A 20,981-nucleotide genomic window follows, 5' to 3' on the forward strand; every position below is an offset into this window, starting at 1 on the left:
CGGTGGTCACTAACGGGTGTCTGGTGGTCATTAAAGGGTGTCCGGGGGTCATTAAAGGGTGTCCGGGGGTCATTTAAGGGTGTCCGGTGGTCACTAAAAGGTGTCCGGTGGTCATTAAAGGGTGTCCGGTGGTCACTAATGGGTGTCTGGTGGTCATTAAAGGGTGTCCGGTAGTCATTAAAGGGTGTCCGGGGGTCATTTAAGGGTGTCCGGTGGTCACTAAAGGGTGTCCGGTGGTCACTAACGGGTGTCTGGTGGCCATTTAAGGGTGTCCGGGGGTCATTTAAGGGTGTCCAGTGGTCATTTAAGGGTGTCCGGGGGTCATTAAAGGGTGTCCGGTGGCCATTTAAGGGTGTCTGGTGGTCATTTAAGGGTGTCCGGTGGCCATTTAAGGGTGTCTGGTGGTCATTTAAGGGTGTCTGGTGGCCATTTAAGGGTGTCCGGTGGTCACTAAAGGGTGTCCGGTGGTCATTAAAGGGTGTCCGGTGGTCACTAACGGGGTGTGGTGGTCCATAAGCGCTGTGGAGTGGTCAGTGATGGGCTCAGGGGGTCAGTGATGGGATGTGGTCAGTTTTGGTGTTGTCAGTTTTGGTGTTGTCAGTGCCGGGTGTTGTCACTGAGTGTCCCCGGGTGTCCACACCGGTTCCGGTGCCGGTTCCTGCTCCCGTTCTCCCCCCGGATCCACTTCCCTCCCCCAAAAAACCCCTCCGGGCGAGGCTGGAACGGATTTTACTGCAAAACCTCAGAATGTCCAAAATCCGCCCCCTCGGGGGTCTCCGCGCCCCCCGCCCCCCAGCCCAGGCGCTGCCGCACCATTTCCGGCAGAAAACTCCGCAAAAAGTGGAAAAACTCCTGGAAAAGCTGCGAGGGGGGGTCGGGCTGGAGGCGCAGCAGAATTTGGGGGTCCCGGCGCGACCCCCCCGGGCGGGCGCTGAGCTGGAACCGGAGCAGCGGCTCGGGGGGGGTCCCGGTGTCCCCCCGGACAATGGCATCGGTCACCGCCCGCTCCAGCGCCAGGAGCGACCCCCCGGGACCCCCAAAATCCCCGGGACCCGGAGCCCCCCCGGGACCCTGAGCTCCCCCAGGATCCAGAACCCCTCCGGGACCCCGAAACCCCCCGGGACCCTCAAAATCCCCGGGACCCGGAGCCCCCCCGGGACCCTGAGCTCCCCCAGGATCCAGAACCCCTCCGGGACCCCGAAAACCCCCGGGACCCTCAAAATCCCGGGGACCCGGAGCCCCCCCGGAACCCCGAAACTCCCCGGGATTCTGAGCCCCCCCGGGATCCGGAGCCCCCCCGGGACCCTCGGGACCCTGAACCCCCCCGGGGCCCGGAGCTCCCCCGGGATCCGGAGCCCCCCCGGGACCCTCGGGACCCTGAACCCCCCCGGGGCCCGGAGCTCCCCCAGGATCCGGAGCCCCCCCGGGACCCCCGAGCCGGAGGCGGCGGCGGAGGCGGCGGCGGCCCCGCCACACCCGGTACCAGACACAGCAGCTCCACCGGGCCGGCACCGCGGGGCCCCGGGGGCGCTTTGCGGGCGGGACCCCCGCCCCATCCGCGACCCCCTCGGGGAGGCGGCGCTTCCAGCCCGGCCCCGGTGCTCCCGGGACCCCCAAATCCCCCCGAGAATCGCCCGTCACCCTCTCCAGGCGACTCCCGGCTCCCGGTTCTGGCTCCGAGGGGTCCGGGAGCAGCTCCTCCTCACCCCCCGGTACTCCCGGGACCCCCGAATCCCCCCGAGAATCGCCCGTCACCCTCTCCAGGTGACTCCCGGTTCCCGGTGGTGGCTTCCCCTCATCCCCGAGTGTCCCCGGGTCCCCCAAATCCCCCCAGGAATCGCCCGTCACCCTCTCCAGGTGACTCCCGGCTCCCGGTTCTGGCTCTCCCGGCTCCGGGAGCAGCTCCTCCTCACCCCCCGGTACTCCCGGGAGCCCCAAATCCCCCTCCAGGTGACTCCCGGCTCCCGGTTCTGGCTCCCCCGGGTCTCCCTCGGGCTCGCAGCCGCAGCCCAGCACCTCCCTGAGCACGAACCCCACGGCCGCGCACACCTCGCTCCGCGGGACCCCCGGAGCCCGCAGCGGCACCGGGATGAGGAATTTCCCCTGGGAATTGCCGGGATTCTCGGGCTGGAGCAGCCGCATCACGCCCCAGGGGCGGCCCCTCCGTGATTTCTGGAGGAATTCGGGGCCGCGACAGAGGCGGGCGGCGTCGCGACAGCAGCGCACGAATCGCGACACCGTGCGCGGGGTGACATTGGCGGCCACGTTGTGGCTGAGCTCGAAGGGGTCCTGCAGGGTCAGGGGGCCCGGGCGGAGCCCCCCGAGGGTCCCGGGCGGGGGTCGCGGCAGAGCTCGGCCCTCCAGGGGGGACAGGAGGAGCCCCCCCAGATCCAGGCTCCCGAAATAGGAGAAGAATTCGGCCAGGAGGGAGGCTGGGGTGGGGGGGAAGGGGGCGGTCAGAGAGCTGAGACCCCCAAAATCACCCAGAAATACCCTCAAAAATCACCCAGAAACAACCCCAGAAACCATCCCCAAAATCACCCAGAAACAACCCCAAAACCCCCCAAAACCCAGCCCCAAAACCAGCCAGAAACAACCCCAAAAATACCCCCAAAACACCCCAAATCCCACCCCCAAAAAAATCCAAACACCCCCTGAAATCACCCAGAAACCTCCAAAACCACCCCAAAATCTGCCAGAAACAACCCCCAAAACCCAGCGGGGTTTGAGGACCCCCAGTGGGATTTGAGCCCCCTCCTTGATTTGGGGACCCCTCCCCGATTTCAGGACCCCTCCCCAATTTGAGGACACCCCTCCCCAATTTGAGAACCCCCTCCCCGATCTGAGGACCCCTCCCCAGTTTGGAGCCCTCTCCTTGATTTGGGGACCCCACCCCAATTTGAGAACCCCCTCCCCGATTTGGGGACCCCTCCCCGATCTGAGAACCCCTCCCCAGTTTGGAGCCCTCTCCCCGATTTCAGGACCCCTCCCCGATTTGAGGACACCCCTCCCCGATTTGGGGACTCCTCCCCGATTTCAGGACCCCTCCCCAATTTGGGGACCCCTCCCCGATTTCAGGACCCCTCCCCGATCTGGAGCCCCCTCCCCAATTTGGGGACCCCTCCCCGATTTCAGGACCCCTCCCCAATTTGGGGACCCCCCCTCACCGGCGCTCTGGGTGTTTCCGCTGGGCTCCAGCTCGGCCGCGTCCCGGGGGAAGCTGCAATCCCACCCCCCAACCTGGGCACGGTCCCGGGGTCCTGCGGCCGACACGGGGAGGAGGGGTCAGGGACCCCCGAAACGGGCCGGGGGACCCCCAAAACGGGCCGGGGGACCCCCAAAACGGGCCGGGGGACCCCCGAAAAGGGGCGTGGGGAGGGGTCCTGGGTACCCGCGAGGTGTCGGAGGCGCCGCACCGAGGGCAGCACGGGGGGGCTGCGGCTCTGCAGGAACAGCACCAGCAGCAGCGTCAGAGCGTAATTGGTGAGGAGGGGTCCGCCCCCGGCCCGGTTCCCTGCGGGAAAAACGGGCGGGGGTCGTGCCGGGGGTCCCCAGGGGGCTGCGACCCCCCCTCGATTGGCGGCGACCCCCCCTCGATTGGCCGCGCCCCCCCCTCGCTGCCTGCAGGAGATTCCTGGCGGGGTTTGGGCTCTGCTGAGCTCCCCCTCCCAATGAGATTCTTGGGGGGGTTCCCTTCTGCTTTTGGGGGGTTCTCGCCCCTTTTTGGGGGGTCTCAGTCCCTTTTGGGAGGGGTCTCCAGACCCTTTTAGGGGGTCCCTTGCATTTCTGGGGGGTCCTTGCTCCTTTTTGGGGTTCCCAGCCAATTTTTGGGGTTCCCAGCCCCTTTTTGGGGTTCCCAACCCCTTTTTTTGGAGTTCCCAGCCCATTTTTGGGGTTCCCAGCCCATTTTTGGGGTTCCCAGCCCATTTTTGGGTGGTCCCAGCCCATTTTTGGGTTCGCAGCCCATTTTTGGGTGGTCCCAGCCCATTTTTGGGTGGTCCCAGCCTGTTTCTGGAGTTCCCAGCCCGTTTTTGGGTGGTCCCAGCCCGTTTTTGGGTGGTCCCAGCCCATTTTTGGGGTTCCCAGCCCCTTTTTGGGGTTCCCAACCCCTTTTTTTGGAGTTCCCAGCCCATTTTTGGTGGTCCCAGCCCATTTTTGGTGGTCCCCAGCCCATTTTTGGGGTTCCCAAACCCGTTTTTGGGGTCCCCAGCCCATTTTGGGGAGGGGTCTCACCCGCCAGGCGCTGCCCCGCTGCCCAGAGCCGCACGGCGTAGCCCAGGGGCCGCACCCGGGGGTCGGCGTCGGCGCAGAGCCGCAGGAAACGGGTGTTGAACAGAGCCAGGCTGGGGAAATGGGGGAAAAACGGGGAAAAACGGGAAAAAATGGGGAAAGAAATGGGGAAAATGGGGGAAAAATGGGGAAAATGGGAAAAAAACAGTGAAAATGAGGAAAAAACGGGGAAAAATGGGAAAAAATGGGGAAATAAACAGGGAAAATGGGGAAATAAACAGGGAAAATGGGGAAAAAGATGGGAAAAAAGGGGGAGAAGTGGGGGGATGAGAAGGAAGGGAAAAAACAAAGAAAAAAAGGGAGGAGGGAAAAGGAAAGAGGAGGAAGAAATGGGAAGGTTCTTCCCAGTTACCCCCAGTGCCCTCCCAGTTGCTCCCAGTGCTCCCACCCCCCTCCAGTGCTCCCAGTTCCCCTCCCAGTTGCTCCCAGTACCTCCCAGTTGCTCCCAGCCCCCTCCCAGTGCTCCCAGTCCCCTCCCAGCCCCTCCCAGTTGCTCCCAGCTCCTCCCAGTGCTCCCAGTCCCCTCCCAGTCCCCGCCCAGTTGCTCCCAGTCCCATACCACGGCTCCCAGCCCCCCCCTCAAGTACCCCCAGTCCCTCCCAGTGCTCCCAGTAACCCCAGTCCCCTCCCAGTGGCTCCCAGCCTCCACCAGTCCCCTCCCAGTGGCTCCCAGTCCCCTCCCAGTCCCCTCCCAGTTGCTCCCAGCCCCTCCCAGTGCTCCCAGTTGCTCCCAGTCCCCTCCCAGTGCTCCCAGTGCTCCCAGCCCCCTCCCCAGTACCCCCAGTCCCCTCCCAGTCCCCCCCAGTCCCCCCCAGTCCCATACCGGTTGTCCAGGCACACGTCTCCGGCCAGTCCCGACTGTTTGTGGCTGAATTTGACCACGGGCCGCCGGGCCCCGGGCACGGCTCGGACCCCCCGGACCCCCGGCACGCAGCGCCGCAGCACCGCGCCCACCAGAGCCAGCAGCTGCTCGGGGGGGGCCCCGCGCCCCAAAAGGGACCCCCCGCACCCCAAAAGGGACCCCCCGGGCTCGGGGGATTCACCCCCCGACAGGGACCCCTCGGACTCGGAGCCCGAGGGAGGAGCGGCCTCGTCCCCTAAAAGGGACCCGTCCAGGGAGGGGTCTCTGGACCCCAAAAGGGACCCCTCGGACCCCAAAAGGGACCCCTCGGACCCCAAATGGGACCCCTCGGACCCCAAATGGGACCCCTCAGACCCCAAATGGGACCCTTCAGACCCCAAAAGGGACCCCCCGGACCCCAAAAGGGACCCCTCAGACCCCAAATGGGACCCTTCAGACCCCAAAATGCTCCTCTCAGACCCCAAATGGGACCCCTCGGACCCCAAATGGGACCCCTCGGACTCTAAAAGGGACCCTTTGTCCCCCAAAACAGACCCTCTGTTCCCCAAATGGGACTCTTCAGACCCCAAAACGGACTCTCTGTCCCCCAAAATGCACCCCTCAGACCCCAAAATGCACCCCTCAGACCCCAAAAGGGACTCCCTGGAAGGGGGGTCCACCCTGTCCCCCAAAAGAGACCCCCCAGACCCCAAAAGTGACCCCTTTAGGGGGGGGTCCTTGTCCCCCAAACGGGACCCATTGGGAGGGGGGTCCCCATTTGGGGTCTCCTGGTTTTGGGTGTCCCCATTTGGGGTTTCCCGGTTTTGGGGGTCCCCATTTGGGGTCTCTGGGCTCTGGGGGTCCCCATTTGGGGTCTCCCGGTTTTGGGGGTCCCCATTTGGGGTCTCTGGGCTCTGGGGGTCCCCATTTGGGGTCTCCCGGTTTTGGGGGTCCCCATTTGGGGTTTCCCGGTTTTGGGGGTCCCCATTTGGGGTCCCCTGGGTCTGGGGGTCCCCATTTGGGGTCTCCTGGTTTTGGGGGTCCCCATTTGGGGTCTCTGGGCTCTGGGGGTCCCCATTTGGGGTCTCCCGGTTTTGGGGGTCCCCATTTGGGGTCTCCTGGTTTTGGGGGTCCCCGTCCTGGCCCCCCAGCTCCAGGTGCAGGTCGAGGTCGCAGCCGTGGACGTCGAAGCCGTTGACGGAGGAGCCGTAGGGGACAACGGAGCAGCCTGGGGGGGACACGGGGACAGGTGGGGATGGGGGTGAGGCACACCTGGACACACCTGGAGCACACCTGGGCACACCTGGACACACCTGGGACACATCTGGGGCATGTCACACACACCTGGACACACCTGGGCACAGCTGGAGCACACCTGGGGTACATTACACACACCTGGGACACACCAGGATCACACCTGGGCACACCTGGGACATGTCTCGCACACCTGGACACACCTGGGGCACACCTGGACACATCTGGGGCATGTCTCACACACCTGGACACAGCTGGGCACACCTGGAGCACACCTGGGGCACACCTGGACACAGCTGGGCACACCTGGACACACCTGGATCACACCTGGAACATGTCACACACCTAGACACACCTGGATCACACCAGGACACATCTGGGACACACCTGGGACACATCTGGGGCATGTCACACACACCTGGACACACCTGGACACACCTGGAGCACACCTGGACACACCTGGGGTACACTACACACACCTGGATCACACCTGGACACACCTGGATCACACCTGGACACAACAGGATCACACCTGGACACAACAGGGACACATCTGGGCATGTCACACACACCTGGACACACCTGGGCACAGCTGGAGCACACCTGGGATAAATTACACACACCTGGGACACACCAGGATCACACCTGGGCACACCTGGGACATGTCACACACACCTGGACACACCTGGGGCACACCTGGACACATCTGAGGCATGTCTCACACACCTGGACATAGCTGGGCACACCTGGATCACACCTGGGGCACACCTGGACACAGCTGGGCACACCTGGATCACACCTGGACACACCTGGGACATGTCTCACACACACCTGGATCACACCTGGACACACCTGGGAAGAACTCTGTGAACACCTCTCGGATCAGGGCCAGCAGCAGCTCCCGCAGGCGGCGCTCGGCCGCGCTCAGCTCCAGAGCCACAACCAGCAGCTGCAGCTGCGCCCCCACCTGCGGGAACACAACAAACTGGGCAAACTGGGAGCACTGGGAACAGCCCCCCACCTGCGGGAACACAAACTGGGCAAACTGGGAGCACTGGGAACAGCCCCCCACCTGCGGGAACACAAACTGGGCAAACTGGGAGCACTGGGAACAGCCCCCCACCTGCGGGAACACAAACTGGGCAAACTGGGAACGCAAACTGGGAACACTGGGAACACTGGGAACCACCCCCCCACCTGCGGGAACACAAACTGGGCAAACTGGGAACACAAACTGGGCAAACTGGGAACACACACTGGGCAAACTGGGAGCACTGGGAACCACTCCCCCACCTGCGGGAACACAAACTGGGAACACAAACTGGGAACACAAACTGGGCAAACTGGGAACACTGGGAACAGCCCCCCACCTGCGGGAACACAACAAACTGGGCAAACTGGGAACACAAACTGGGCAAACTGGGAGCACTGGGAACCACCCCCCCACCTGCGGGAACACAACAAACTGGGAACACTGGGAGCACTGGGAACAGCCCCCCACCTGTGGGAACACAAACTGGGAACACTGGGAGCACTGGGAACCACCCCCCACCTGCGGGAACACAAACTGAGCAAACTGGGAACACTGGGAGCACTGGGAACACACACTGGGCAAACTGGGAACACTGGGAACAGCCCCCCCACCTGCAGGAACACAAACTGGGAACACTGGGAACACAAACTGGGCAAACTGGGAACACAAACTGGGCAAACTGGGAGCACTGGGAACCGCCCCCCCACCTGCGGGAACACAAACTGGGCAAACTGGGAACACAAACTGGGCAAACTGGGAACACACACTGGGAACACTGGGAACACTGGGAACTGCCCCCCCACCTGCGGGAACACAACACAAACTGGGAGCACTGGGAACACACACTGGGCAAACTGGGAACACTGGGAACCAACCCCCCCCACCTGCGGGAACACAAACTGGGAACACTGGGAACCCCTCTCTTCCCTTACTGGGCAAACTGGGAGCACTGGGAACCCCCCCAGAACCCCACCAGGACCCCTGGGAGAGCTTTGGGACCCCCCCAAAAGCTTCTGGACCCCCCCAGAAGCCCCCAGGACGAGCTTTCAGACCCCCCCAGAACCCCCTCAAAACCCCCCCGAGAGCTCTGGGACCCCCCCAAACCCCCACCCCCCGAGCCCCCCACTCACATCCTGGGCCCGGCCCAGCGCCTGCAGCAGCCCCGGGGGTCCCGGGGGAGTCCCGGGGGGGTCCCGGGGGCGCTCCCGGGGGAATTCCCGGTGCTCCCGGGGCCGCACCCGCAGCCGCCGCCCCCCCAGCAGGTGCCGGGGCTCCTGCAGCGCCCGCAGCCGCCCCGCGGCGTCACCCAGCTCCACGATGGCAAACGCGCCCTGCGGGGACACGGGGACAGCGCTGGCGTGATACTGAGTGACACCGGGGTGACATCGGGGTGACACAGGAGTGACACCACAGTGACACCAGAGTGACTCTGAGTGACACCGGAGTGACACCGGAGTGACACCGGAGTGACACCGGAGTGACACTGAGTGACACCGGAGTGACACCACAGTGACACCAGAGTGACACCGGAGTGACACCGGAGTGACAGTGGAATGACACTGAGTGACACCGGAGTGACACCGGAGTGACACCGGAGTGACACCGGAGTGACACAGGGGTGACACCGGGGTGACACCGGAGTGACACTGTCGTGACACTGGAGTGACACCGGAGTGACACAGGGGTGACACCGGAGTGACACCGGAGTGACACCGGAGTGACACAGGGGTGACAACAGAGTGACACTGGAGTGACACCGGAGTGACACTGAAGTGACACTGTCGTGACTATCGCCCACAGGAGGGGTGGAGGAAGTGCTGACGGGACACCCAGGGCCACCAAATCCCCTCCCGGGCCACCAAATCCCCTCCAGGGCCACCAGATCTCCCCCCTCCCCCCCCCCGCTTTTTCCTTCCCTATCGCGACAATCGCGACACCCCCAAAGCACCCCCGAGGACTCCCAGCACCCCTCCCCCACCCCGACTATCGCGACAGTCGCGACACCCCCCGAGCTGCTGCCCCTCCCCCACCCCGACTATCGCGACAATACCGACACCCCCGAGCTGCCGCCCCTCCCCCACCCCGACTATCGCGACAGTCGCGACATCCCCGAGCTGCCGCCCCTCCCCCCCGCACCTTCTCCTTGTCCATCACGACTGTCGCGACATCCCCGAAGGCGCGGAAGTGGCGCCGCAGCCGCGCGGGGTCGGTGCCCCGGGGGAAGCCGCTGACGAAGAGGCTCCGCTGCTCCTGCGAGAGCCGCTCGGAACGGAGACACCGGAGCCGCCGGTGCCGCTTCCCCGCCAGGTGCGACTGCAGGCTGGGGACTGCGGGAACGGGAAACGGGTCACCGGAACCGGGAACCGGGAACCGGGAATGGGAACCGGGAATGGGAACCGGGAACCGCCAGGTGAGACTGCAGGCTGGGGACTGCGGGACCGGGAACCGGGAATGGGAACGGGAACCGGAACCGGGAATGGGAACCGGGAACGGGAATGGGAATGGGAACCGGGAATGGGAACCGGGAATGGGAACCGGGAACCGCCAGGTGAGACTGCAGGCTGGGGACTGCGGGACCGGGAAACGGGAATGGCAACGGGAACCGGGAATGGGAACCGGGAACCGGGGACCGGGAATGGGAACCGGGAACGGGTGCCAGAGTCCCCCCGGTCCCGTTAACCGAGGTGCCAGAGCCCCCCCGGTCCCGTTAACCGAGGTGCCAGAGCCCCCCCGGTCCCGTTAACCGCGGTGCCAGAGTTCCCCCGGTCCCGTTAACCGCGGTGCCAGAGTTCCCCCGGTCCCGTTAACCGGGGTGCCAGAGTTCCCCCGGTCCCGTTAACCGGGGTGCCAGAGTTCCCCCGGTCCCGTTAACCGGGGTGCCAGAGTTCCCCCGCTGCCGGGAATTGGGGTAGTGGAGACTCCCCGGGCCCGGTAAAACGGCGTCTGGGAGCGCTCCCGGACACGGGAACCGGGGAATCACCGGAGCCGCCCGGGGTCCTCGAGCCCCCCGGTCCCGTTAACCGGGACCTCAGAGCCACCCCCGGTCCCGTTAACCGGGACCTCAGAGCCCCCCCCCCCGGTCCCGTTAACCGGGACCTCAGAGCCCCCCCTGGTCCCGGGAATTGGGGTCCCGGAGCCCCCGGTCCCTCACTCACGGTTTGCCACGGTGATCTGGCACAGTCGGCAGCGGAAGCCGCCCCGGTGCAGCGGCTCCACGTCGGGGTCGGCTGCCGGGTCAGTTCCCGGCACCGGGCCCGTGGCGGGGTCGGGCTCAGGGCCCGGGGCCGGCCCCGGTTCCATGGCGAGCCCCGGTTCCCGCGCGCCGTCCCTCAGCCACTTCCGCCGGAAGCGGTCCGTCCCTTCCCGCTCCCCCCCGCGCGATCCGCCCCTCACGGTTCCCCCCGGAAACGCGCCCCGTTACAAACATTCCGCCCGCAGCCCCCCCCCCGGTATCCCCGTTTTCCTCCCGTTTTTCCTCCGTTTTCGTGGCTCCCGATGAAGAAAAAACTCATCGCGTTTATTTCCTGTCGCTACAGAACCGGGACAGCCCGAGATACAAAACCGGGGGCGTCGCTCCACGTACAAAAGGGGCCCGCGGGGGGGGGAGGGGGGTTTGGGGGGGGGTTTGGGGGGCAGAAAGGACAGCGGGGGGAGGGGCACCGGACCCCCCCCCAACCCCCCCCGCGAGATTTTTCTATGGAAATAAAAAAAATACAAAAGGGGCCGGGCGGGGGTGATGGGGGTCAGTCCTCGAGCACGATGGGCTCCGAGGTGCTGGCGGGGTGAGGGGGGGCGGGGGGCGCCAGGGCCCCCCCCGGGCGCAGGGGGAGCCCCGGTTTCACCTTCAGGGGGAGGTTGGGGCGCCGGGCGGCGCGGCGGAGCTCCAGGTGCGTCAGCGCCTTCCGCAGCGCCCTGGGGAAAGGGGGGGACGGATGGGAGGGGTCACCCCCAAAATTCGGTGAGATTCTTCCTCCCCCTCCGCGTGTGACCGATAATTCCTGTGTGATTCTCATCCCAAAACTCCCCCAATTCCCCTCACTGGGTGTCCTTGGTGGCCACGAACACCCCCAGAACCCTCCCAGATGCACCCAGGATGTCCCAAACCCCCTCGGGATCCCCCTAAACCCCCCCAGGGGCCCCCTAAACCCCCTCAGAACCCCCCTAAACCCCCTCAGGACCCCCCCAAACCCCCTCAGGACCCCCCTAAACCCCCTCAGGACCCCCCCAAACCCCCTCAGGACCCCCCTAAACCCCCTCAGGACCCCCCAAACCCCCTTGGGATCCCCCTAAACTCCCTCAGGACCCCCCAAACCCCCTCGGGACCCCCCTAAACCCCCTCGGGACCCCCCTAAACCCCCTCGGGAGCCCCCTAAATCCCCTCAGGACCCCCTAAACCCCCTCAGGACCCCCCAAACCCCCTCGGGAGCCCCCTAAACCCCTTCAGGACCCCCTCAAGCCCATTCAGGATCCCCTCAAACCCATTCAGGACTCCTCAAACCCCCTCAGGATGCCGCAGACCCCCTCAGGACCCCCCTAAACCCCCTCAGGGCTCACCAAACCCCCTCGGGACCCCCCTAAACTCCTTCAGGACCCCCTCAAACCCCCCAGGACCCCCTCAGGCCCATTCAGGGCTCCTCAAACCCCCTCAGGACTCACCAAACCCCCTCATGACCCCCCTAAAGCCCTTCAAGACCCCCTTAAGCCCATTCAGGACTCTCCAAATCCCCTCAGGACCCCCCTAAACTCCTTCAGGACCCCCTCAAGCCCCCCAGGACCCCCCAAAACCCCCTCAGAACCCCGTCAAACCCCCTCGGGAGGGCCCGGGCCCGCCGTACCGGGTGTCCTTGGTGGCCACGAACACCACGGGGTTGGGGGCGTCCGCCGGGTTCAGTTTCTGCCGTTTGCTGCCGGGGGGGGGCGCGGGGCGCAGCGCGGCCGCCAGGGGGCGCCCGTTGGCCGAGAACGGCAGCGCCGCCGTTCCGACCTGCGCGGGAACGTCAGCCCCGCCCCCCCGGCCAATCACAGCGCGCCGCGCGCGCCCGCCGGCCAATCGCGGCTCACCCCCCGACCAATCACAGCCCGCCCTGAGCTGCCACTCAACTGTAACCCCGCCTTAATCCCCACAGCGCAACTGTCAATCAAATGCAATCCCCGCCCATAAACCCTCCCCACATTTAACTCCAAGGCCACACCCACTGTCAATCATCCCAAGCCACACCCCCACATTCTACCCCTGTCAATCATCCCAAGCCACACACCCACATTCTGCTCCTGTCAATCATCCCAAGCCACACCCCCACATTCTACCCATCAATCATCCCAAGCCACACCCTCATTATACCCCTGTCAATCATCCCAAGCCACACCCCCACATTTCTACCCGTCAATCATCCCAAGCCACACCCCCCATAATTTACACCTGTTAATCATCCAAAGCCACACCCCCACATTCTACACCTGTCAATCATCCCAAAGCTCCACCCCCAGGTTAGGCTCCCTGTCAATCACCCTCAGTTCCACCCTGTCAATCACCCCATGTCCACGTCAATCACCCCATGCCCCTGTCAATCACCCTCAGTTCCACCCTGTCAATCACCCCATGTCCACGTCAATCACCCCATGCCCCTGTCAATCACCCTCAGTTCCACCCTGTCAATCACCTCATGCCCCTGTCAATCACCCTGTTCCCCTGTCAATCACCCTCAGTTCCACCCTGTCAATCACCCATACCCCTGTCAATCACCCGTACCCTCATGCGGGGGGGCCGGTGGCCATCGCCGCCCCCCTCGTAGCCCCTCTTTCCTCCCAGCCCCGCCAGCCCCCGGCTCTGGCTCAGCTGGTTCCGGTTGATCGGGGTCTTGGTGCCTCGAGGGGTCTTCGGCTTCAGGGGGGCTTGAGCCGCTGGGGAGGGGGGGAGGGGAGGCTCAGGGGTGTCCCCCAATTCCCAAAATCCAGCCCTGAGCCCCCCTCATCCACCCTGGGGTCACCCCTGTTTGTGCACCCCCCACCCCTGGGACCACCCCCAACAGCCTCGTGTCACCCCCAGACTCACCTGAACCCCCTTTCCTGTATCCCCAACACCCCAAAATCCCCCCCAGACCCCCCAAAATCCCCCCCAGGCCCCCTCACCCAGCTCCTTGACGATGGCGGCGAGGGGCAGCCGGGTCAGAGGGTGAATCTTCAGGGGGGCCTTGGCGGCCTTGGGCAGCCGGATGGAGCCTGGGGAGGGGGACACAGGGTCAGGGGGGGGTCCCACAGCACCCACACGACACTGGGGGAGGGTCCAGACACCCCCCAGGACCCCCTGAGGGGGTGCCAGACCCCCCATTCCTCCTCTCAGCCACAGAACTCACACTCGGCCTTGATGGCGTTGGGGTTGATGAGGATCCCAAACCCCATTTTCCCCCCATTTCCCCCCCATTTTTTCCCCATTTTCCCCCCACACCCCTCTCACACTCAGCCTTGATGGCGTTGGGGTTGATGAGGATCCCAAACCCCATTTTCCCCCCATTTTTTCCCCATTTTTCCCCCAAATCCCTCTCACACTCAGCCTTGATGAGGACCCCAAACCCCATTTTTTCCCATTTTCCCCCCACACCCCTCTCACACTCAGCCTTGATGGCATTCATGGAGGCACAGGGATCCCACAGATCCCTCAAACCCCTTGATGAGGACCCCAAACCCCATTTTTCCCCATTTTTCCCCCCCAAACCCCTCTCACACTCAGCCTTGATGGCGTTGGCGTTGATCCCAAACCCCATTTTTCCCCCATTTCCCCCATTTTTCTCCCATTTCCCCCCATTTTTCCCCCACACCCCTCTCACACTCAGCCTTGATGGCGTTGATGTTGATCCCATTTTTCCCATTTTTTCCCCATTTCCCCCCATTTTCCCCCCAAACCTCTCTCACACTCAGCCTTGATGGTGTTGGCATTGATCCCATTTTTCCCATTTTTCCCCCATTTTTCCCCCCACACCCTCTCACACTCGGCCTTGATGAGGACCCCAAACCCCATTTTCCCCATTTTCCCCATTTTTCCCCCAATTCCCCCCATTTTTCCCCCCACACCCCTCTCACACTCAGCCTTGATGGCGTTGGCGTTGATGTTGATCCCAAACCCCATTTTTCCCCATTTTCCCCCATTTTCCCCCCCACACCCCTCTCACACTCGGCCTTGATGGCGTTGGCGTTGATGGGTGCGTAGGGCCGGCGCGCGGCGCGGCGCGGCTGCAGAACGTCGCGGCACAGGCGGCGCGAGAGCCGCGTCAGCCGCGTGGTTTGCAGCAGGAACGTCTGACGGTTCTTGGCCAGCAGCTTGGCCCGGCTGGCGCTCGTCGTGTACGGGACAGCGACTGCGCCTCGGGACGGGACAGGTGACCCCGGGAGTGAGGCTCCTGGGAAATTCAGGGGGGTTAGAAAGGGTTGGACAAACCCCAAAATCCCACCTAAAACACCCCTGTGGGTGTAGGGGGACAGGTGACCCTGGCACAGGGGCTCCTGTGGATTTATAGGGGGTTAAAAAGTGTTGGACAAACCCCAAATCCCCCTAAAACACCCCAGGGTGGGTGTACAGGGACAGGTGACCCCGGGAGTGCGGCTCCTGGGAATTTTTGGGGGGGTTAGAAAAGGTTGGACAAACCCCAAATCCCACCTAGAACACCCCAGGGTGGGTGTACAGGGACAGGTGACCCCAGGAGTGCGGCTCCTGTGGATTTATAGGGGGTTAAAAAGGGTTGGACAAACCCCAAATCCCCCCTAAAACACCCCAGGGTGGGTGTGGGGGGGACAGGTGACCCCGGGACAGGGGTTCCTGCAGAATTCAGGGGGTCCCAGAAGACATTCAGGGGTTCTTAGAAGGGTCTGGGGGCTCTAACAGGACTTGGAGAGGCTCTAAAGGGGGTTCAGGGGACTCTAAGAGGGATTTGGGGGGCTCCAAGAGGGGTCTGGGGTCTCTAAAGGGGACTCAGAGGACTCTGAGGGGGATTTGGGGGGCTCCAATAAGGGTTTGGGGTCTCTAAAGGGGGTTCAGGGGACTCTGAGGAGATTTGGGGGGGCTCTAAGGTGGATTTGTGGGGCTCCAAAAGGAGTCTGGGGTGTTCCAACAGAACTCAGGTGTCCCTAGGTGGAATTTGGGGGTCCCAGGAGGTTCTGGGGGTCCCTCAGAGGGTTTGTGGGTCTGGGGCTCACCGAGGCGCTGCGGGTCACCCCCTCCAGCTGGGTGGGGGTCTTGAGCCCCCCGTATTTCTTCCAGTAGATCCAGCAGGAGGCGCAGAGGCGGCACTGCATGTTGGGGGGGCCCCAGGCGTACCACTGGGGGGACTGGGACGCTGTGGGGGGCAACTGGGGTTACTGGGGGCAACTGGGAGTTACTGGGGGGAACTGGGACACTCTGGGGGGACCCAGGTACCCTCACAGGATCCCCCACACCAAACCCCAGGATCTGAAACCCCCCCAAAACTCCTCTCAAATGCCAGGAAAGCCCCAAATTCCTGTTCCCCAAACCCCAGAGACCCCCCATGACCCCCACACACCCCCCAGGACCCCCAAGCCCCCCCAGGAACCCCCCAAACCTCCCAGGGACCCCTCTAAGCCCCCACGACCCCCCAAGCCCCCCCAGTCCCCACTGACTGTGGCAGCTCTCGCAGCTCAGCCCCTTCTGGAAGCCGGCCCCGTTGACGCCGGGTTTGGAGCCCACCGAGATGATCTGGTTGGGGTTGGGTTTGGTGCTGTGGGAAAGGGGGGGAGGGGGTCAGGGGATTTTGGGGGGTCCCAGAGGGGTCTCCTGTGCCCCCCCCAGGCCCGGCAGGGGGTCCCCAGAGCCCCCCACTCACTAGGTGGGGATGTAGACTTGCTTCAGCTTGCTGTCGGCCTCGGCTGCCTTCAGCCTCTTCTGCGAGCAGGGAGGGGGTCACAGGGGGCACTGAGCCCCCCAAAAACCCCCCACATCAGCCCCCCAAACCTCCAGAGTCCCCCAAACCCCCATAATAACCCCCCAAAACCCATTCCAGCCCCCCAAACCCCATAATAACCCCCCAAAACCCATTCCAGCCCACAAACCCCCATAATAACCCCCCAAAACCCATCACAGGCCCCCAAGCCCCATCACAACACCTCAACCCCTCATCACAGCCCCCCCAACCCCATTCCAGCCCCCCAAACCCCCAATCCAGCCCCCCAAACCCCATTCCAGCCCCCCAAACTCCCCAAACCCCCATTCCAGCCCCCCAAACCCCCAATCCAGCCCCCCAAACCCCATTCCAGCCCCCCAAACCCCCATCACAACCCCCAGAAGCCCCATTCCAGCCCACCCAATCCCATTCCAGCCCACCCAACCCCATTCCAGCCCCTTAAACCCCATTCCAGTCCCCCAAACCCCATCACAGCCCCCCAAGCCCCCCATTCCAGCCCCTCAAACCCCCCCAAACCCCCATTCCAACCCCCCCAAACCCCATTCCAGCCCCCAAACCCCCCAGCCCACACCCCATACCTGCTGGATGTAGCGTCAGTGGTTTTCCACATGTAATAGAACTGGACGATGCTGGCCAGAGACTTCCAGGGCAGCTGTGGGCACCCAACTCAGCTCAGGGGGCTCGAGGGGGGGGTTCCCTGATCCCCCCCCACCCAGGACCCCCCCACAAGGGGCTCCCCCCACTCACAAAATCCTGCGGATGTCGTTGAAGTCCTTCCCGTATTTCTCCAGGGCCTCCTCGAAGAGCATGGCCTCGGACGCCGACCACTCCTCCATCTCATCCCGGCACAGCACCGGCCCCCCCTGCGGCACCAGTCCCGTGGCCATGGCCCGCGCCAGGTCGTAGCCGTTCCTCTGCAGCGTGTCCATGGCGTGGAACTGGGGGAATGGGGTGTACTGGGAGCACTGGGAGGCACTGGGATGCACTGGGAGGGGTCTAACAGGGGTTTGGGGCAGGTTTGGGGGGTTTCAGAACCCCCCCTGCGGCACCAGCGTGGCCATGGCCCGCGCCAGGTCGTAGCCGTTCCTCTGCAGCGTGTCCATGGCGTGGAACTGGGGGGCAATGGGGTGTACTGGGAGCACTGGGAGGCACTGGGAGGCACTGGGAGGGGTCTAACAGGGGTTTGGGGCAGGTTTGGGGGGGTTTGGAGCAGGTTTAAGGGGGTTTTAGTGCCCCACCTGCGGCACCAGCGTGGCCATGGCATGGAACTGGGGGCAATGGGGAGCACTGGGGGCACTGGGAGGGCTCTAACAGGGGGTTTTGGGGGTTTGGGGCAGGTTTGGGGGCTCTAGAGGGGATTTGGGGTATCCCAGGAAGACTTGGGAGCATTTAAGGGGAGTACAGAGATTCCTGAGGAAGTTCTAAGGAGGTTTTTGGGTGTCTCAGTGGGAGATGAGAAATTCTAAAGAAGTTTTTGGGGTGTTTCAGTTGAAAGTTAAAGCTAAAAAGGTTTTATGGTCTCCCAGCGAGAAATGGGGAGATTCTAAGGAGTTTTTGGGGTGTCCCAGTGAGAACTGAGAGCTTTAGGAAGTTTTGGGGTGCCCAGGGGCTCCCCCTCACCAGGGTGATGTCTCGGGAGGCCGCGGCCGCGCTCATGTGCAGGCTGGGCTGGCGGATGGAGCTGCTGCAGTCCAGCGCCCGTGCAAACGTCCCCACAGCCCTGAGGGGGGGACACGGGGGGCTCAGTGGGGTCCCCCCAATCCCCCCGACCCCCTCCCAGCTCCCCCAGTTCCCCCCTCACCGAGCCACCACCAGGAACTGGTCGATCTGCCGGTCTGTCAGGGGGTTGTCGGGGTCCCACACCTTCATCTCCATCTTCTGCTGGTTCCGGTTGTCCGACTCACCTGAGCAGGGGTTCGGGGGGTGCTCTAAGGGTGACCCCCACATTCTGCACCCCCTGGAGCCCCCCCAGAACCCCCCAAACCTTCGGCCAGGCGCTCGGGGATCTCGGCCTGGTACTTGCAGCCCACCCTGATCTCGCCCTGGTCCGCCAGCAGCGTTTTCTGCACGGGGTCGAACACCAGCGAGTAGAAGAAGCAATCCTGTGGGGAGGGGGCACATCGAGGGGGGGCTCAGTGGGGTGGGGACACCCCCAAAATCCTCCCCCAGACCCATTTTGGGGCACACAGAGCTCACCTCCTTCTCCAGGTACTGCCCCAGGATGTCGGTCTCGTTCAGCAGCGTCACGCTGCACTTCCCCCTGCCGGCAAAAATCAGGGAGGGGGTCACCCCAAAACCTCTCCCCAAGGAGGGGGTCACCCCAAAACCTCTCCCCAAGGAGGGGGTCACCCCAAAACCTCTCCCCAAGCCCCCCCAGAGCTTTTCCCCAGCCTGTCCTGAGCCCTTTGCTGCCCCCGGTACCGGATGTGGGTGGCCGGGAGCGACTCGAACTGGCGGGACAGGAACAGCTCCCGGTGCTTGAGCTGGTGCCGCTGCTGCTCCGTCATGGGCGGCTGCTTCGACTCCTCCTCGAACTCGCCTGGGGGGCCACGGGTGGGGGGGTCACACCGGGGTGTCCCCAAAATCCAGCTGGGAGAGCCATTGTTCTCCCAAAATCCCCCTCCGGGTTTTGGCAGCGGTTCCAGGGAAGGGGGAGGGGAGGGAGGGGGAGGGGCTGTGGGGATCCCCCCCCCCCACCCCAGTTTGATGGGGGGGATGGGTTGGGGTTCAGCTCTTTATCCCTTCCCAAAGGGGTGCCACTGTGACCCCCCAAAATTGACAAAACCTCCCCAAAAATCAGCCTGAGGGTGGTGGAGAGGGACAGAGCAGCTCATACCCCGCCCCCCAAATTTGGGCACCCCTTTGAGAGGGGTCACAGACCCCCCACCCCCCCCTCACCACCCCAAATTACCCCAGTAACATCAAACCACCTCTCCCCAAAATCTGGGGGGCACCCCATTGGGATGAGTGGGTCACAGACCCCCCCCAAAATTCCTGAGCCCCCAAAGCAGGAGCAGCACCAAAAAAAAATCTGCCCCCCACCCTTCTCCAAAACCCCAAAAATACCCCAAAAAAGCCCCAAGAAACCCCAAAAAAAACCTATCCATGGGCATTGCTGTTGGCCTGGCTTTTAAGGCTGCCCAAAAAAATCCCAAAAATCCCCAAACCCCCCCCAGAACCCCCCGCTCACGGGCGTTGCTGTCGGCCAGGCTGTTGAGGCTGCTGGAGATGTCGCGCCGCCGGAACAGACAAACCACCTTGGCCTCCACATTGCCATTGGCCGTCTGGGGGTTTGGGGGGGCACAGGGGGGTCAGGGGGGGCTCCCCAAAGCTTGGGGACCCCCCCCAGGATCAGGGACCCCCCCCAGGAACGGGGGTCTCACCTTGTTGAGCTCCTCGATGCGCCGCACCAGGTAGGGGTTGCTGGAGGAGTTCTCGAAGTAAACGTAGTCTGAGATGGGGGGCAAAAATGGGGGGGCCATGAGGAGAAACACCTCCCCCTCCCCAAAAAAATCCCTCTTCTTGAATGTGTCAGGATCTCTCTTCCTTCCTCCCCAAAATATTTTGGGGGCAGGATGCCCCCCCGCTAAAAAAAATTTGGGTTCCCCCTCCTGGGGTTCTCCCTCTCACCTAAAGCCCCCTCCCCCTTTTCCCTTCAGATTTTGGGGAGGGGGTCTCTGTATGTTCCGTGTCTCAGGAATTGGGGTCTCCCCTCATGGACCCCTAAATCCCCTCACAGGACCCTCCCCATTTCTGGGACCTCCTTTTCCTCACAGACCCCCCCAAATCCCCTCAAGGACCCCCTGAACCCCCTCACGGGACCCTTTTCTTTTCGGGGCCCCCCGAACACCCTCATAAAACCCCCCTAAATCCCCTCACAGGACCCCTCCCCAATTTCCGGGAGCCCCCCAAAATCCCGCACGGGACCCCCCCCTTTCCGGGACCCCCTCATTGCCTCACAAGACGCCCCCAATGTTTCCGCGACCCCCAAATTTTCACACAAGACTCTCTCCCCCTTTCCGAGACCCCCAAATCCCCTCACAGACGCCCCCTTTCCGTTGTGGGACCCCCCCTGACTCCCCTCACGCCTCCCCCTTTCCGGGACCCCTCAGAGACCCCCCTCAGCCCCTCATGGACGCGCCCCAAATCCCCTCACGGGCCTCCCCGCGCCTCACGGAACCCCCAAATCCCCTCACAGACCCCCTTCCCCCCCCCCCGCTTTCCGGGACCCCCCAAAATCCCCTCAGAGCGCCCCCGGAGCCCTGAGGGCGCCCTTGGCCGTCCCTCCCGGCCTCCCGCGCCCCCCGGCGCGCTCACCGCCGACGCGGTACATGTTGGCCGCCATGGCCGCTCGCTCGGCCGCGCTACCCCCGGGCCCGGCCCCGGCCGCGCTTCATCGCCGCTCCCGCCGCCTCCGCGCCGGCACGGCCGGTTCGGAGCCCTTCGGGCACCTCCGGAGCGGCTTCGGGCACTCCCGGACACGTTCGGCAACCTCCGGCAAAGCCTCTCGGGCACCTCCGGAGAGGTTCGAGCACTGCCGGATTCGTTCGGGCACCTCCGGCACGGGCTCGGCGCCGCCTCGGGCGCTTCCGGAGCGACCTCGGCGCTTTTCGGCCCGGCTTCGGGGAAGCCTCGGCTCGACCTCGGCTCTTTC

The 20,981-nt window shown here is 64.1% G+C and overlaps 2 protein-coding genes across 2 annotated transcripts; both read right to left on the bottom strand.

Moving 5' to 3' along the window:
- Positions 1-729: 729 nt before the first annotated feature.
- TUT1 (terminal uridylyl transferase 1, U6 snRNA-specific) lies at positions 730-10,839 on the bottom strand. The gene is made up of 10 exons (XM_058861473.1): positions 10,574-10,839; positions 9,555-9,745; positions 8,549-8,749; positions 7,238-7,352; positions 5,812-6,359; positions 5,114-5,478; positions 4,234-4,343; positions 3,392-3,514; positions 3,168-3,260; positions 730-2,432 (listed from the first exon to the last, which is right to left on the bottom strand). The coding sequence occupies exons 1-10, from the start codon at positions 10,716-10,718 to the stop codon at positions 730-732; spliced, it is 3,594 nt and encodes a 1,197-aa protein (XP_058717456.1). The 5' UTR covers positions 10,719-10,839.
- A 282-nt stretch (positions 10,840-11,121) lies between these two features.
- Positions 11,122-20,980, bottom strand: MTA2 (metastasis associated 1 family member 2). Its single transcript, XM_058861598.1, is given in 20 exon segments — positions 11,122-11,330; positions 12,254-12,406; positions 13,205-13,319; positions 13,548-13,637; positions 14,585-14,764; positions 14,767-14,812; positions 15,606-15,745; positions 16,047-16,144; positions 16,250-16,308; positions 16,906-16,919; positions 16,922-16,998; positions 17,075-17,265; positions 17,948-18,047; positions 18,129-18,231; positions 18,312-18,429; positions 18,524-18,587; positions 18,749-18,866; positions 19,518-19,611; positions 19,711-19,778; positions 20,645-20,980. Coding segments are annotated over 20 exon segments (2,025 nt in total). The 5' UTR covers positions 20,673-20,980; the 3' UTR covers positions 11,122-11,161.
- Between the last annotated feature and the right edge of the window lies 1 nt (position 20,981).

Source organism: Poecile atricapillus, chromosome 37, assembly GCF_030490865.1.
Source record: "Poecile atricapillus isolate bPoeAtr1 chromosome 37, bPoeAtr1.hap1, whole genome shotgun sequence".
NCBI classification, from domain to species: Eukaryota; Metazoa; Chordata; class Aves; order Passeriformes; family Paridae; genus Poecile; species Poecile atricapillus.

Coding starts and splice junctions, on each gene's coding strand:
- TUT1 (XM_058861473.1), bottom strand. CDS start 10,718: ATGGAACCGGGGCCGGCCCCGGGCCCTGAGCCCGACCCCGCCACGGGC. Junction 3,261..3,391: donor GCGCCTCCGACACCTCGCGG/GTACCCAGGACC, acceptor TGTCGGCCGCAG/GACCCCGGGACCGTGCCCAG. Junction 2,433..3,167: donor CGGAAACACCCAGAGCGCCG/GTGAGGGGGGGT, acceptor CCCCCACCCCAG/CCTCCCTCCTGGCCGAATTC.